Source organism: Prunus avium, chromosome 1, assembly GCF_965620075.1.
Source record: "Prunus avium chromosome 1, drPruAviu1.hap1.1, whole genome shotgun sequence".
Classification (NCBI taxonomy): Eukaryota; Viridiplantae; Streptophyta; class Magnoliopsida; order Rosales; family Rosaceae; genus Prunus; species Prunus avium.
Genome location: NC_142284.1, coordinates 9,892,493 through 9,907,834, shown reverse-complemented (window position 1 = coordinate 9,907,834; position 15,342 = coordinate 9,892,493). Strand labels below are relative to the sequence as shown.

The following is a 15,342-nucleotide window of genomic DNA, read 5'->3' as shown; positions in this document are numbered from 1 at the left end:
AAGCGAATTTTGAGTTAACATTCTTCTTCTTTGTTACATTGGAGGAAATTGAACTCTTAACCTATCTCAATCTTTAACTTTGGTTATCGCAAATTTAATACCACCAATTAGGCTAACATCAAGAGCTTAAATTAACAATCTTCTTCTTGTAATGTTTCTTGACTCATTTGCATTTTCTTTGGTTAGGAAAAAAATAAGGAAGGAAAAGAAAGAAAGATAAATATTAATTAAAAATGAAAAATGAAAAATGACATGTACCGTGCAGGTGGGAAAATTGACGGGTTTAAAGGATGGAGCCAAAACCCGCGATCGGGGCCAGAAACCGAACGCCAAGCTCCCAAAAATCTACACGCTAATCCAATCACGACCGTCCATCACGTGATATGGGAAGAGCTGGAGCTCTGCTCTCCGGCGAATAATCTCACGTGGGCTCCACCCCCCACCAGTTTTAAAATTAAACATTCGAAAAATTGAAAAATGGGTCCAAATCCAATCCAACCGAGAAGAAGATCGACCAGATTGGCGTAAACTGAAATCACCCACCAACCGTACTCTCTCTGATTCAACTTCTCAACGTCACTGAAACCAAAAACCAAAACCACTCCTGCGATCTTGAATCACAGCAGATTCACAGCCCAAAGCCCGAAGGTAACCTCACCAATTTCATTTCTTTTTCTAGGGTTTCGCTTCCAATTATTTTGGGGATCGGGGCGCATCATCCAATTTTATTTATTCTTTTGAATTTCGTGGTTACAGTTGAAGTCGAAGCTCATGGCTCGGATAAAGCCTCAGGCGCTGTTAATTCAGAGCAAAAAGAAGAAGGGCCCAACTCGAATCAGTATCACTACCATAGTTATGTGCAATTTAATCATCGCTTTGATCGCCTTGTCCTTAGTTGCCACTTATCGCTATTGGTCTAGAAGGTAGCATTTCTATTTTCTGTCTGTGGTAGTTTTCATATCCTTCGTGATTTTCTTTCTCTGGAAAATTTGAATTGTAGTGCTAATTTGGATAATTTCAGCCTCTTATTTTGTTGTGCGCTAATTTGCTCGTAGGTCGCCGGACCAATCTGGGTCGGACTTATCTACTCTAGAGGTATTTATTTGAAATGAGTTTTTTTTTTCCTTTCATTTTCATTTGTGTAATTATTAATCTTCCTGTTTTGCAGTAATTATGAGTAAATGCATATTTGACTAAATTTATTAATTTTTATTGTCTAGGATATTGGTGGGTTTGTAAAGAAGTACGATCTTCCCGGTTATGCTGTAAGTGTCTTTTTTTTCCAACTTGCTTTTTTGTGTTAATGTGAACTGCAACTGCGACTGCTAGAACTAAGAGGGTGTGCTTTTGGTTGTGGTGGTGTGGTTAAATTAGTTATGACGTCAATGTTTATCGATCAGTTTATGGCTCTAAATGAGCACATTAGCAGTGTTTTGCTTTGTGTTTTAGATTTTATCTTGTTATATTTGGAATACACAAATAATCGAGCAACTATTACTACTGTGCAAGAAGTCACTTAATTTGCACGCCAGTTTTGAGAATGAATTTTCGTTTTACAGAAGGTTCATTTTTGGGAAAATTTAATGCATAAGGATTGCTGCACTGGTTTCGTTTGGAGACATTTTATTCCTATTTTTCTGGTGATGTTTATGTTTAGTGGTTTAATTCGATGTAACACCGAACACTCCTATCTGCTTCTCTATATTGTTAGTTATTCACTCTCTTTCTTCTCCCCTCCCCTGTGTTTTTTTTATATAGATTCTAAATACGTCAAAAGGTCCTATCACAGTGGAACTTTTCAAGGATGGTTCTCCAGAGGTTGTGGATAGATTTCTTGACTTGTGGTGAGTATTCAACAGTGCATATAAATCTTACATGCATACATGCTCTAGTTATCGAAAATCATATATCTCTCCCTCTCTATTTGAGTCCTTTTCCCTAAAGATTGAGAGAATAAAGTTAAAATTAGGGGATGGGGCGGATCTTAGTGCATAGCTGTTACCAAATTACCAATAGTCAAACCAACAATAAGTTTCCCATTAATTTGGGTTCTTCTTGAATTTCCTATTAATAAAAGTTCTCTATCCCATGTTTTAATCATTTAGATATTCTTATATTTTTATAAGCCATTGTCATATATTTTGTTGTAGCTCCTTTGTGAAGGGGTTCACCAACAAGTTAAAGGGTTCTGTGTTCTAGATATCTTGACAACATTTAGGTCCTAAATGTAGGCTTGATTAGTGCAGTAATTGCAAATAAAATACGAACTTTAACAATTGGAAAGCATCCCAATATACTGACTAGCAGTAACATCTACAAATAGACGTGCTTGGTTTGTGTGTTTGGTAATATTGTGTTATGCTCTCAAGACACTTCTAAGGCATTAGTTTTGCAGTCAAAAGGGGCACTTTAAGGGGATGCCCTTCAGTCATGTGATCAAACACTATGTTATTAAAGGGGGAGGTTCCCAAGGACTTGGAGCAGCTGAAGATTGGATATCAAAAGGGAAGCTCCGTAGTCAACTAGTTACGAGGTTTGTTTTTAAAAAAAAATTGAATTGGTTGGTATTTCATCCATTGTCACAAAACTGATAGCTTTATTCTTACCTGTGAGAAACATGAAGACCAAAGCATGAAGCTTTTATGCTTGGAACTACGAAGAATAGACCAGATGACAAGGGATTTGAGCTTGTTATCACAACTGCACCAATACCAGATTTAAATGATAAGCTGATTGTGTTTGGACGGGTCATTAAGGGAGAGGATGTGGTGCAGGTATATATATTTTTGCATCTTGAGTAATATTTTGTCATGCCTAGACTTGGATAATATCTAATATATAATTCTTTGCATATGATCTTCCATTCAGGAAATCGAAGAGGTCGATACAGATGAACATTATCGGCCTAAATCTTCTGTAGGGATCACCGGCGTGATTCTGAAACGTGAGATTTAAGGGCAATTCAATACAATATAATGTGAAGTATTCCTGCATAGTATAGTTGCTGGTTTGAGTATTTTCTTGCCGGACTACCCTTGCAATGTACAACAGTACATCTTAGGTTTCTGATGTTCCCCGTCCAATTTTCTCTTCTTCTACTCTCTTGATTTGGTTTGTGATTTAGTGGGGGAGGGGGGAGTTTTGATACTCATTTTAGGTGTAGGTTCCACATCTGGGGTGGACAAAATATGACAATGAAGCTAATTTGATATGGACTTTTGTTGTCGCAATCATTGTGTTATGATTATTTGATATGATTCATTTTGTTCTTCTTATGGCATTTCCACCTTAAAATTATTCTTAGACAATGTCGTGGATTGTTGTCGCCATCACGGAGTCATGGAGGTTAAGGTTTCGATTTGCACAGTTTGGTAACTGAGTTGATATTTCACCTTGTTAGATGCCTGAATGGGTTGTACTTCCAAACGATTGCCCAGCTTCTTGCTTTGCCCCTTTTATTTTATGTCATCCACGTGCTGGCCTAAAACTCTTGGTTGAAATTGCTCTCATGTAATTGGATTTGGTGATCAACTTTGTTTATGCATCTATCGGGGTAAACCGTAAAAGAAGGGTTTGTTTGTTTGTTTGTTTTTTTTTAATCACAATTGGTCCTTGAACTTTTTAGAAGTCTTCATTTTAGTCTTTCAAATCTCAAAGCAATTCATGACTCATGAGGTCCTTCATCTTTTGGTATGCGCATCAATTTGGTTTTACTGTCCCAGTCTGACAAAATTTTCACTATTAATGAAGTGTCATTACGTGACCAATTTTAAACGATAATTTTCATCAAAATATAGCTTATTTTAGTTATAAAACCTCATGTTATTGCTCAACGAAGTCATCTGCTCTCCATTTTAGGGTTAGTCTTGTTAAGCAAAAATAGAGAATTGTACTGTCTCATGGGTGGATAAGTTGTATTGTGACACAAACATACCTTTAAAGTTGGCCACGTGCTATCACATTACTCCACATTATCAATTTTAACAAAGATCTTTAACTAAATGCGACAAGAGGGATTAAATTGATATGTGGACCAAAAGATTAAGGATTACGTTGTCGAGTCATTCTATAGTGAGGGCCTTATATACGGCCCTTAGGCGAGATTTTATTTCTTAATCGTTGGATTAAGCTAACCACTTTGATCCAACGATTAACCAATTTGATCGAACAGTTAAAAGATATGACCTCACAAATGGCCCTCATTATAGAATTCTTGCTGCATTGCCAGGCACATACTAATCATTAAGTATTCGGCCCAGTCCAGCACCGGTGCCGCAATTTTCAAAACCCGCGCCAAAAAGCTGTACGAGTTCTCTTCCCTCCCCCTTAAAATCCCAAAATGTGTATTATATTATTACACAGTGCAGATTGGTAGGGCTTGTGAACTCGGTGGAAATGAACTCGCTCGACTCGGTCATGGACATTGATCAGCCAAAAAATCAAGAAGATCCGTTTCTCAAATTCATTGATTACGCGAGGTCCGCTCTCTCGCCTGAACCAGACGAAAATTTGGATCCGAATGAAAAGGGGCCGGAAACCAGTATTGGACCCAGCTGGAACTGGATAGCCTCTCGGATTCTCAAGACTTGTAGCGCCTACTCCAGCGGCGTCACTGCCGCGATTCTACTCTCTGATATATCTCAGGTACCGTTTTTAATCGAATTCGTCTCTGTTTGGTTGCTGAGAAAATGTGAGAAAATAAAAGAAAGGAACCTGATTTGAATTGTGTTGGTTTTTGCTAGGCGTGGAGTGAGCAACATAGGGACAGGCCTCCAAAGAAAATGCCGGAATGTGTGAAGCAGTCGAGAAAGAAGTACAAGAGAAGGAAGCTTCCGAACACCGTGACCATCGACTCCATTTATGAAAAGAATTTCTTGTCCTTGAATAGTGTTTTGGAAGCCGTAATTGTGGAAGCTTTTGTTCTCCCAGGTAGACTTTCATTTTGAAATTTTGGAGCTTTAACGTAATTGTTATTTTCTTTATCGGTGATATTAATTGCTTCTCTTTTCTCAGGTACCAACATCTCTATGCTTTCCTTAGGAGATTATTGGAGCTCCAATACTATTGACATTTATCTCCACCAAAGGTATATGTTGTTCTTGGTGTGTGTTGCTTTTATGTGTATTTACAACTACATTTAAGTTTCTGGTGAAACCAATAGCATGAGATTTTGTCTGTGCAGATACTGTGACTTGACTCGTAATGGACTTCTCAAGAAAGGGAGGGAGATCTTTCTCACTGGGTGCTATCTTCGTCCTGCAACTAAAGGAGGATCCGCTTATATGCGGCTGTTGCCAACAGAATATCTGACCATATTGTTAGATGAGGTAATTTTCAGATTTGACTGCTGCCCAGCCTTGAGATTAGGAAAAGGATTTGGGCTGTGTCTTTTTACTTTTCTTCTTACTTGTCTTTTTTGCTTTCATTAATATAGGCTGAAGATGGTGATTTAATGCTGATAGGAACTAAGTTTTGTTCAGATCCATTCTGTTCAATTTCTCCTGATGCCACTTATAAAGATGTTTGTTATTCGTTGTACGCAAGGTAAGATAAATTGTTTCTAATAACCAATTTTAAGTATGCGAGATATTTTATAAATATTAATTATTTTCAGATGTCCTAATGAGGTGGGGATGTGATAATCAACTGAGATCCTATAAACATGATATATCATATGGACCTGTCTTGAAATTAGAAGTTCATAACTGGAATAATGCTGATTAGTGAGGTTGAATTTTCCCTGGGGTTGAAGTGGTTACCTTGCTTTCCCTCTTTATGTGTAGAATTGAAATTATTGGGCCACTGGAAGTACATGGTACTTTACAGAGTAAACAAATTACTCTTGTTGACAATGATGGTGTGAAGCTACAATTTCTGCTGTGGGGTGATCAGGTTGTCTTGGCCAATCTTTTGAGGTAAACTCTAGAACCATTTTTCATATTTTAGATACTTTCTTCCATTGAATGTTCATAATTCAATTTCTTCAGCATGGGAAGTATGCTTGCACTGGATAGACCATATATTGCTAGTTCCGTAGACAGAGGTATTGAAACGAGTAATGAAGTTTGCCTTGAATTTGGTAGTACAACGCAATTGTTTTTGGTGCCTCTGATTCAACATGAGGAGCAAGTAAGTCATATATCACAGTTTGGATAATTGGGTTATCATTTAAGATATGGAGTTAATTTTCTGTATAAATCAGGTATCTGTAGCACTGACACCAAATCGGTATCAAGGGTCAAGACTGCAGAGCACAATAGATCCCAGTCAGGCTCCACAAGTTTCTCAAGTTTCCTTGCCCTGTGATTCACATGGGTCCATTGACTTCAGTAGTTATCCTTTTCAAGTGAGTTTCCTTCCATTACACTTCCTTATTGTGTGAACACTATTTAGCAATGTCTATAATTTAATTTGTGTTAGAAGCTATGAGTACCATGATTCTCAAGGGATGCATTATCATTAATTTCTTGAATATGGTTTATTGATAGAATTTTGAAGCTTTGAGCACCACAGAATCAACTTATGCACTGATTCCATGAACATCTGTCCTAGTCATATTATGTAGTAGGTTATTGTCATTCTTCAGCAATCATGCACTAATGCCTTTATGCAGTTATTTAAAAACTTATTCCATTCTTATCTACTTGCTATGCAATCATCCAAGTTTGTGTGAAATCAACTGCCTGAATGATTCATACCCGAGTCTCCTGTTAGCATTTGCATATCGTTGTTTTTATTAATATCTCTTACTCCTGTGAAGTTTGCAGTCATTCGTGACTGACCTTCATGACAAGATGACTGGTGTCAGCCTTTACGGTGTTGTTACCAATATTACCAGAGAAAGAAGTACCACAGAAGCTATCTTCTCCTTGAGAGTTGAAGATACCACTGGAGCAATTTGGGCAAAGTTACATTTTGTGAAGTGTTGGTAAGGATAATAAGTTAATTTGGTACAATTGGTTTTATGACCCATTCCCCGACTATAAATTTCACATTTTTAATAATATAATTTTGCTTTAAAATGTGTATTTCCTAGGTCATTAAGAAGATTAAGCATTGGTCACACAGTGTACATATCAGGCCTGACATGCATTATGACGAAGCGGAAGGGGTGAGCTTATTCAAGCATTTTCAATTAGTCATTTTCTAATGTCAATATGTGGGTGGTTAAAGCAAGTTCCAATGTTCTCGACCAGTCATTTTCAGTTATAGTTGAGAGACACTTTCTGGTTTGTTCCTAGTTATGTGGTTTGTAGTCTGATTTGGAATTTATAAGGGTTCCACGAAAACATTTTTTGCTTGACAGCCTGGAAGCATTATGGTTCGAGAATACTGCTGGAGCTTCTTTCTTCAACCTCAGTTCCTTGCCAGCGTTGCTAAACTCATCTTGTCTTCATAAATTGTCAAGCCTCTCTGATCTATCTAGCCAGACTAGCTGTATGCAGGTGTGGGTTTCCAATAGATTTTTGTTGTGACTAGTTATCATGATAAAATCATTTGTCTGTTTCTGCCATGATTCCTTTATCTATACTTCTGCTTTTTATGCTGTAAAACTAATATGTTCACTTGCAAAAGGGAAAAAAAGAAAGAAGTTATCATGTTCCGCTTCTCTCTGGATGTGCAAACGTTTGCCACTTTATCATAACCCTGTTTCCAAAATATTATTTAGAATTGAGGAAGAATAGTAGGCCTGATTTTGTGTGTGCTCCTGACAGCTTACACGCACTCAATCACTCACACATACCTAGTAAAACAATAATCCTGAAATGAAAAGGAATTATAGTGCTGCAACTTTATGGCACAGAATTACCGTGTCTTCCTTGTCTGCAAGTTTGTCAGTCACGATGTGTATTGTGGTAAAACTCTCTTTCGCATTCCTTTTGGTGGAAAGTGTGGGGGAGGGCATGAAGGAGCCACGTTTTCTATTCCTTGCAATAGGTGTTGTGCTTTTATATCAATTATCTACTACACTGGATATGTCTTGCATTTTATAGCCTGTAAGTTGGGATATCTGTTCTTCTATAATTATATACTATCATGTGGACAGATAGTTCAGGTTTGGCTGAAAATGAAGATGGTTCATGTCAGTAAAAAAATTTCGCATGCCATATGCGGCCATTTTGTTACCGAGCAGCCCAATGATGTTCTGGAATGCAGCTTCTGTAACACCAGTTGTGGTGCTGAAGTTATCCATACTTTCTACCTGAAAATTACTCTTGCAGACGAGAGTGGGGAAGTTTCTGCATGGTGTACTGGTCATACTGCTACAGAGTTGCTGCAAATATCTCCTGATGAATTCTTTGAACTGCCTGAGGTAATGTTTGAAATCAATTGATTTTTCTAGCTACATGGAAGTAGGTCAAAATGAATGCATGTACAATTTAAACGTTATCATAAGCCAAATTACAATCTAATTATGAGGATCTCCGTTTGTGTTGCTTAATTTTTTAGATCTGCAACGGTATTTTGCTGAGAAGATGCTTCTACTTGTTTGCATATTTCATGTCCTTTTTAGTTTAACTTTTGATTTGTATTCCAGGATGATCAAGCTATGTATCCTACTTCATTAGAGAAACAGAGATTCATGGTTGCAATTGTTAATTGTAAGCAGCAGGGCTGTGGACCCAATGATGCTCTTCGTATGCTAGAGACTGAAGGGATCTCATGGGAGATAACTGGAGCATTGAAGAGTGAACAATGATGGCTTGCAAATGTAATACTCAGTAGGCAGCTCAAATTATTATTTGTGTGAAAAAAAAGGGTAAAATATATGATTATCAGTCTAGATACAGTAGAAATTCATATTTCATTCGAACAAAACAAATCCAGTAGAGATCTACAAATTTAAATCCTATTATTCAATGTTTTGATCACAACTCCAATCAACAGCAGCATTTGAAGAAAAAAAATAAAAAAAATAAAAAAACCCCCAATCATCCACAGAAAGGTCATAAGGACACTCCTCTCCTCGGACTCCATAACAATGATGAGATGAAATGTACTGAAAACCTTGGCAACAGTTAAAAAGGAGCAGGCTTGCCAAGTTGCCAGTCCTGAATTGAGATGAATTTGAAAAGCCAAGTCTCCAAGTTCCTTGTTTTGCTTCTTAGTAATTGATTTATCTGCAATCCCAATCTCCAAGCCCTATGAGCCGGCGCAATCCTATTGGCCAACAGACGAACCACAGCTACCAAATCATCAGGCTTACTACCGTCCTCAGCATAATTGGAATAATTGGGATTTGGATAGCAATTGGGAGTTTCCTTGGGTTTAGGGTGTAGGGTTTTTGTGCTTCTTGATGGCGACTCGAGTGCCGGACATGACAGCGTTGAAGGCAGATGGGCGAGAGCACATGGCGGTGGCGGGAGTGGGGAGAGGGAAGTCAGAGAAAGTGGTTTGAGTTTTTTGGTTATTTTTGGCGGGACAAAATTTAGGGAGTCCAGCGAGGAAAATAATGCAATAAATAAAACAAATAATAAGTGGCTGTGTGCTAGGGTTTTAGGGGTTCAGGGTTTTTCTATGTTTTTTTTTTGGTCAAAAGGGGTTCAGGGTTTTTGAGGGGTTTTTGACACATTTTTAGCATTTCAAGCTCGAGACTTTTCCAGACCAAAAACAAAAGCTCGAGACTTTTATACATCGGAGCCATCCAAAGCTCCTTATCATTTCGTTACCAATGGAGGTTCCCTATCACTAGCAAGCAAAACCCTAGGAGAATTTCCCCTCTTAACTTCCAGAGTTTATAGGCAATGGAAGATTTCGACGATGATTTCGGGGAGCTATATGCTGGTGTTGAACCGCAGGCCAACTCAGCCATCAATGGCGTTCCGAACTTTGCTCACCTTTATACAGAGCCAGAAGAAGATATAAACGATGATGATGATGACCACAAGGTGAAGAACGCTAGGCCTGGTTCTGAGGAGCAATCTGTCTCTGATTCTAAGAAACCCGATTCTGTCTCCGAGGAGTTGGGTGAGAAAGTTTCGGGTTTGGAGGCGAATGAAGACTACAGTGGAAGTGACAGTGAGGATGACTTGAAAATAGTTTTGAATGATGAGGACTGTGAGGGTCAAATGTTTCCAGTTGAAGGCCGAGGGAGCATGAAGAATGATGAGGATGAGGATGAGGATGGTTTTGTGGCTACAAAAGAGTACAAGGTATTCTAATTGTGCCAGACAAATTTAATTTTTAAATTTTCTGAACTAATTTGAAACCAGTAATTTTCATTCACTGGTTAGTTATAGAAACTTAAGTATTCAGGAGAAAGATGAAAGTGCCCTGTAAAATAAATATATAATCGGAATGTTTCCGGTTACAGAACTGAATATGGATAGATGATGAATACTATGTTTGATTTTCTACGTGTTTAAGTATTTCAACTCCAACACTGATATTTTTCGATACGAAATGTTATGTTTCTTTAGCTGCTGTCTTGTTGCCTACTACTTTTCTAACTGAGAGATGCTTGCTGATTTGTGCAGTATGTAAGGACTCAAGGATCTACTTGTCCAAGCAATGGAAAAGCCAATGAGGCTGTGGGCTTGGTGTCTTCCATGTTGGTTATAGGAGACCATGATAATAATAATGTGCGCAATCAACGTAAGGGGTCAAGCTCTCACATTGCTTGTGTTCGTGATACACCCCATCCAGTGCTGACTCAAAATAGATATGGTTTCAGACTTCCTTGGTATAGGTTAGTAAATTTCAAACAAAATTAAATCTTCACAAACCCAATTTCTTTAATGGTTAACCTGTCAATATGTCAAGTTTCATGAATTCGAATACCAAAAAAGACAACAAAAGAATTGAGAAGAACTCTGGCTCTGTAGAGAATTCTAGAATTTATATTTTTCTCCAAAAAATGATTTTAGAGTAGTACTGTCCAAAGTTTGACACAAAGCATCCTTATTTTCTTTCTTCCAGGACCATACTTGATGTAAATGTTGAATCATTTGAGGAGAAGCCATGGAGGTATCCTGGAGTTGATTTAACAGATTACTTCAACTTTGGTTTGAATGAGGACAGTTGGAAACAGTACTGCAACTCCCTGGTAAATGAAATGGTGCCATACTTATCATTGAAAACAAATTTATAAAAAAATTTCTCTAGGCTTGTCTTCTAGATCCCATTTGGATGTTATGTCAGGTTTAAATGGTCTGGCCTTATGACCAAACTGGTTCTCAATGGTTTTCTTTGACAAAGCAATTTGTAAATACAATCCTAATAATTAATGCGTTGCAGGAACAACTTCGGCTGACATCCATGCAGTTTGGGATCCCTGTCCCAGACTCCTCAAAACTCTATCAGGTTATTTATTTAAATCTTTTGGGACTCTTAATATATCACCACAACCGTTGTTCAAATTTTTGGTGTTTACATGTCCACCCGTTTCTTGCTTACTAGGCTAAAGAAGCTGGATCTGAGTATGATAAATTTGCTCAGGAAACTATTTCTAAAGATATGAATCATGCTGGCCCAAGGAAACATGGTCCTCTATCAAGATTTTTTGATTCCAGAGTGAGACAGTTGGAAGTAGTATGTCAGAATTTATTACTATTCTGTGATTGTTGTATTCAGAAACTAGTTTGAGATAATTATAACTTGTTGGCTTTTGATGTTTCAGCCGAAAGGCAGAGCAATTCAGATTGAAGATAGTATTATTGAACGCCAACCATCTTTTGATAGTAGGCATCCACGTAGTTTAGATTCTGATGTTGTGATACAGGTGTGTTGTCACTTTGAATTGTCTTATGGATTTTTTGCATCTACCTTATATTATGCTATTACTAATCAGTGTCACATGATTGGGTAGATTACTGTGCAGGGCCCCACTGAGGAAACCTCTGATTCTGGTGAGGGACAGGGCTGTACAAATGGCACTGTACATGAGGCATCTGCAAATGGGGAATTTATTATTCCCTCTTCTAATATTGCCAAAGAAGACGATTTATCTGTAGGAAGTCTCAAAGGAAACTCAAGAAGATTAGACAGGTCTGTATTCTTGTTTGATGTAGGGCCCTAAATATTCCAGTTATTATACAATTTCTTATGCCACATGTAATGCATATATCTTTCCTTGATATCATCAGGTGTTCCCAGCAGATCAGTCCCATGGCAATAGATTCTGATAATCACACAAATAAACAGGCCTTTGATCAGGACGGGTATGATCATAAGCAAGTGAATGCTATCTCATTGGAAACCATTGAAATTGCAAATCAAACAACAGAAAGTGTTGGCAGGAATGCTGTCTATGCTGATCAAAGCATGATGGAAGCACAATTATCACTTGGTGATGATGATCAACTTAGCCCCACTTCATCCTGTTTTGTAAGTGATTCTGAAGCATCCAATAATAATGATCATTTTGATCCAGAAGATATCCATACTCCTGTAAGGTCAACAGTGAATCCACACATTGAACATTGCAAATCTGTCAGATCATCTTGTAAGAACTCAAAAAGCATAGTCATCAAGAGAAAAGTAGTTGATGTCAAAGATTATCCTGCACGTGGAAGTCCTGCTCCAAAGAAGCGCAAGCATCAGGGTACGAGGCTTGGCAGTGTTGTTGAACCAAATGTTCACAGAAAAGATGATCATGATGCATCCCCCACCTCGGAAACAGATGACCTGTATGACAGGGATCACTATGTGAATTCTCGCAGACAGAAAAAAAGGCTGCAAGATTTCAGCTGTAGTCACAGAGAAGATATTTCAGATTATAAAGAATCAAGCCATTATGGTATTAGATATACTGATAACCATGTTCAGACAGCTAATACAAATTATTGGAATAGAAAAGGTAGTCAGAAGTTCCAAGACATGCTAGATCCATATGTCAGAAAAACCTGGAATGAAAGGGAGTATTCTTGTGAAGAGCGGGATGCAGATTGGCATCATTTTGGAAGAACACAATTCACTAAAGAGAGGAGTCCTCTCACCAACAGGGAGTCCAGGGGGTTGCATTCTAGGTATTCCTCCCACACTGCTGAAGAAAGGGATGCTCCATGTAGAAGGAATAGCAGCAAACTGCAGTTTAAGAAAATACCAAACCCTAGTGGTGGTTTTAATTATAAATGTGAAGATGACTTTGTGGGAGAAAAATTTGGGAGATGCGTTTCATTCACTGACCGAAAAAGGAAATTTCCACAGGGCAGGAGAGAATTAAAAAACTCTAGGGGAAGGGGTGGACATGTTGACAGTCCCGTTTTGTATTGGGATGATTCATGCTCTGGGAAAACTAAAGATCAATATTGCAGACACGGAGAAAATCGATATTTGTCCCATCAGTCTTACACAGCTGATGAAGAAAGGTGGAATGACTCCCTATCACCAAGAAATGATGTTTCTTACTCAAGAGCAACTGATGAAAGATATTGGAGACATGCGAGCAAAATATACTCTGCTGAAGCCAAAGAGAATAACTGGTTTGATAGTCATAATACTGATGAAATTGATGATATCATTTATCCTAATGATCATTTAAGGTGGAGAAGATCTAACTGGCGATCTGAAGTGCTGCACTGGACAGAGGATCAGTTAACTGTCAGGGATCATGGTGACAAATTGTATTCTAAGAAGGGATCTGTTTCTTATCGGAAATATGTAAGGAATGAAACATTTCATGTTAAATATGGTTCTTCTCATGATGCTATGCATATTGATGATATGCTACCAGAGCAGCATAGATTGAAAATGATGAGAAAAAGAAGTAGTGCTAAGTGTATGAATAGAATTCCTTTGATGGGTAAGCATGAGCAGACGATCCCGAGGTGCAGAGATTCGATTGACTTGATTGTTGGGGAAGGCAAGGTAAAGTTAAGGGAACAAAGGATGAAACCTATTATCACTGTACTTGTATATATGAGTGCTCGACATGAGTTCAGCAAGCCTTATTTATTCTTTTCAATTCTATCCCGTTGCATGTTTTCTGTTTCTCCTTTTCCTTTTTATATAATATTTTCACTTTCCCCTCTCCAGGTAATGTGTTTTGTGAAGCTCTTTAACAATTTCTACTTTGTTTATATGTTCTTGAGTGTTAGAGTTTCCATTCAGATCAACATAAGGCCTTCTTAGGTCCAGGGTGTGAAGCATGTAATGAGGGGGAAAATGTTCCCCGTCGATCAACGATCCATTAATTTAAGTTCTTCTTGCATCGCCCCTAGTAGCGGAGTTGGTTCATTCACCTTCTGCTGCATGTGTTGAATCATCTACTTTACCCATTTAGTGATTGATATATTATATATGAGTGACATTTCCTTGTGACTATACACTGCAGTCCTCTGGAAGATGCTCCAAAGGCAGAACTTTGATGTGCAATGATAGGCGTGAAAATATGGACCCAGAGATTGGTGGGGCACGGACAACTTTAGCGGGTTCTAGTGAATCTGAGAAAAGGGCAGTCCAATTTAGCATCCCAAAAGTTCGACGTAACCAAAACAATGAGAACAGGCTTGAAGCGTTTCCAGTTACAGGTCAAAATGATGATTTGGATATGGAGGATGGCCAGATTGTAACAGACGAACTGACCACAGCACATCCCTTACAGAGAAAACATGATTCTGAATATGCAGCACCAGCTCACAATGTAAAAAGGAGACCGTTTAATAATGGGAGTGCTTCCCATGGGAATAAGGTTGTAGAAGGATATGACAACCAAAGGATTCTTGAGACAATGGCAAAAATGGAGAAACGTGGGGAGCGCTTTAAGGAGTCAATCACCTTGAAAAAAGAGCCAGACAAATTGTCCAAGCCTGAGGTTGATCTTCTAGCTGAAACAGCTGAAACAAAGCAACATAGGCCAGCCCGAAAGAGGCGGTGGGGCGGTGTATAGGTTGTTTAAGAGCAATGCCATGTCTATTTTTTGTTTTTCTATATATAGACTTTTATTATAGTAGTCTTAGATTTGATCTCATGGCTTGAACTTGAAGTCTTCCTCAGAGTGACTTATGCTATTTGAGGCAGGTCAATAAAAGCTTAAACACAGCAATTTGAGATACAGAATCAGGTTAGAGTTTTTGTTATTTTTCCCTTCTTTCAGAGAAATTGGAGGGAAGATTTGATATTCAAGTGACCTATTACCTATTCCTACCTGCAAAAGACTTCATTGCGATAACAATCTTCAATGCAGATTCAAGTTTGAGAAATAAGGGTGCTTGTGTTGCAGCAAATGGCCAAGAATCATGCTCAAGAAGATTGGTTGAATTTGAACCATTTTTGCCAGAATTCGGATTCATTTAATTCACTCATATCCTGTTGTTGCCTGTATATGCATATTTTATTTTTGTCCCTTTTTATATAAAAAAAATTATAATATTGATATGGTATACGGGGCCAACTGATTTG

At 38.1% G+C, this 15,342-nt stretch overlaps 3 protein-coding genes across 3 annotated transcripts; all 3 read left to right on the top strand.

Annotated features, from left to right (window-relative positions):
* Positions 1-309: 309 nt before the first annotated feature.
* LOC110771154 (Cyclophilin-like peptidyl-prolyl cis-trans isomerase family protein) lies at positions 310-3,230 on the top strand. Its single transcript, XM_021975414.2, has 8 exons — positions 310-648; positions 757-923; positions 1,056-1,095; positions 1,221-1,265; positions 1,759-1,844; positions 2,396-2,533; positions 2,624-2,774; positions 2,869-3,230. Exons 2-8 carry the CDS (start codon positions 772-774, stop codon positions 2,953-2,955), a joined length of 699 nt encoding a protein of 232 aa, XP_021831106.1. The 5' UTR covers positions 310-648; positions 757-771; the 3' UTR covers positions 2,956-3,230.
* Positions 3,231-4,217: 987 nt separating this feature from the next.
* LOC110771151 (Nucleic acid-binding proteins superfamily) lies at positions 4,218-8,862 on the top strand. The gene is made up of 13 exons (XM_021975407.2): positions 4,218-4,644; positions 4,743-4,929; positions 5,014-5,086; positions 5,183-5,327; positions 5,435-5,544; positions 5,784-5,915; positions 5,988-6,129; positions 6,203-6,346; positions 6,768-6,928; positions 7,037-7,111; positions 7,307-7,445; positions 8,048-8,314; positions 8,540-8,862. Exons 1-13 carry the CDS (start codon positions 4,396-4,398, stop codon positions 8,699-8,701), a joined length of 1,986 nt encoding a protein of 661 aa, XP_021831099.1. The 5' UTR covers positions 4,218-4,395; the 3' UTR covers positions 8,702-8,862.
* Positions 8,863-9,533: 671 nt separating this feature from the next.
* LOC110771150 (fip1 motif-containing protein) lies at positions 9,534-15,325 on the top strand. Its single transcript, XM_021975404.2, has 9 exons — positions 9,534-10,154; positions 10,479-10,690; positions 10,921-11,047; positions 11,239-11,304; positions 11,401-11,532; positions 11,621-11,722; positions 11,810-11,988; positions 12,087-13,809; positions 14,276-15,325. The coding sequence occupies exons 1-9, from the start codon at positions 9,747-9,749 to the stop codon at positions 14,828-14,830; spliced, it is 3,504 nt and encodes a 1,167-aa protein (XP_021831096.1). The 5' UTR covers positions 9,534-9,746; the 3' UTR covers positions 14,831-15,325.
* The last annotated feature ends 17 nt before the right edge of the window (positions 15,326-15,342 follow it).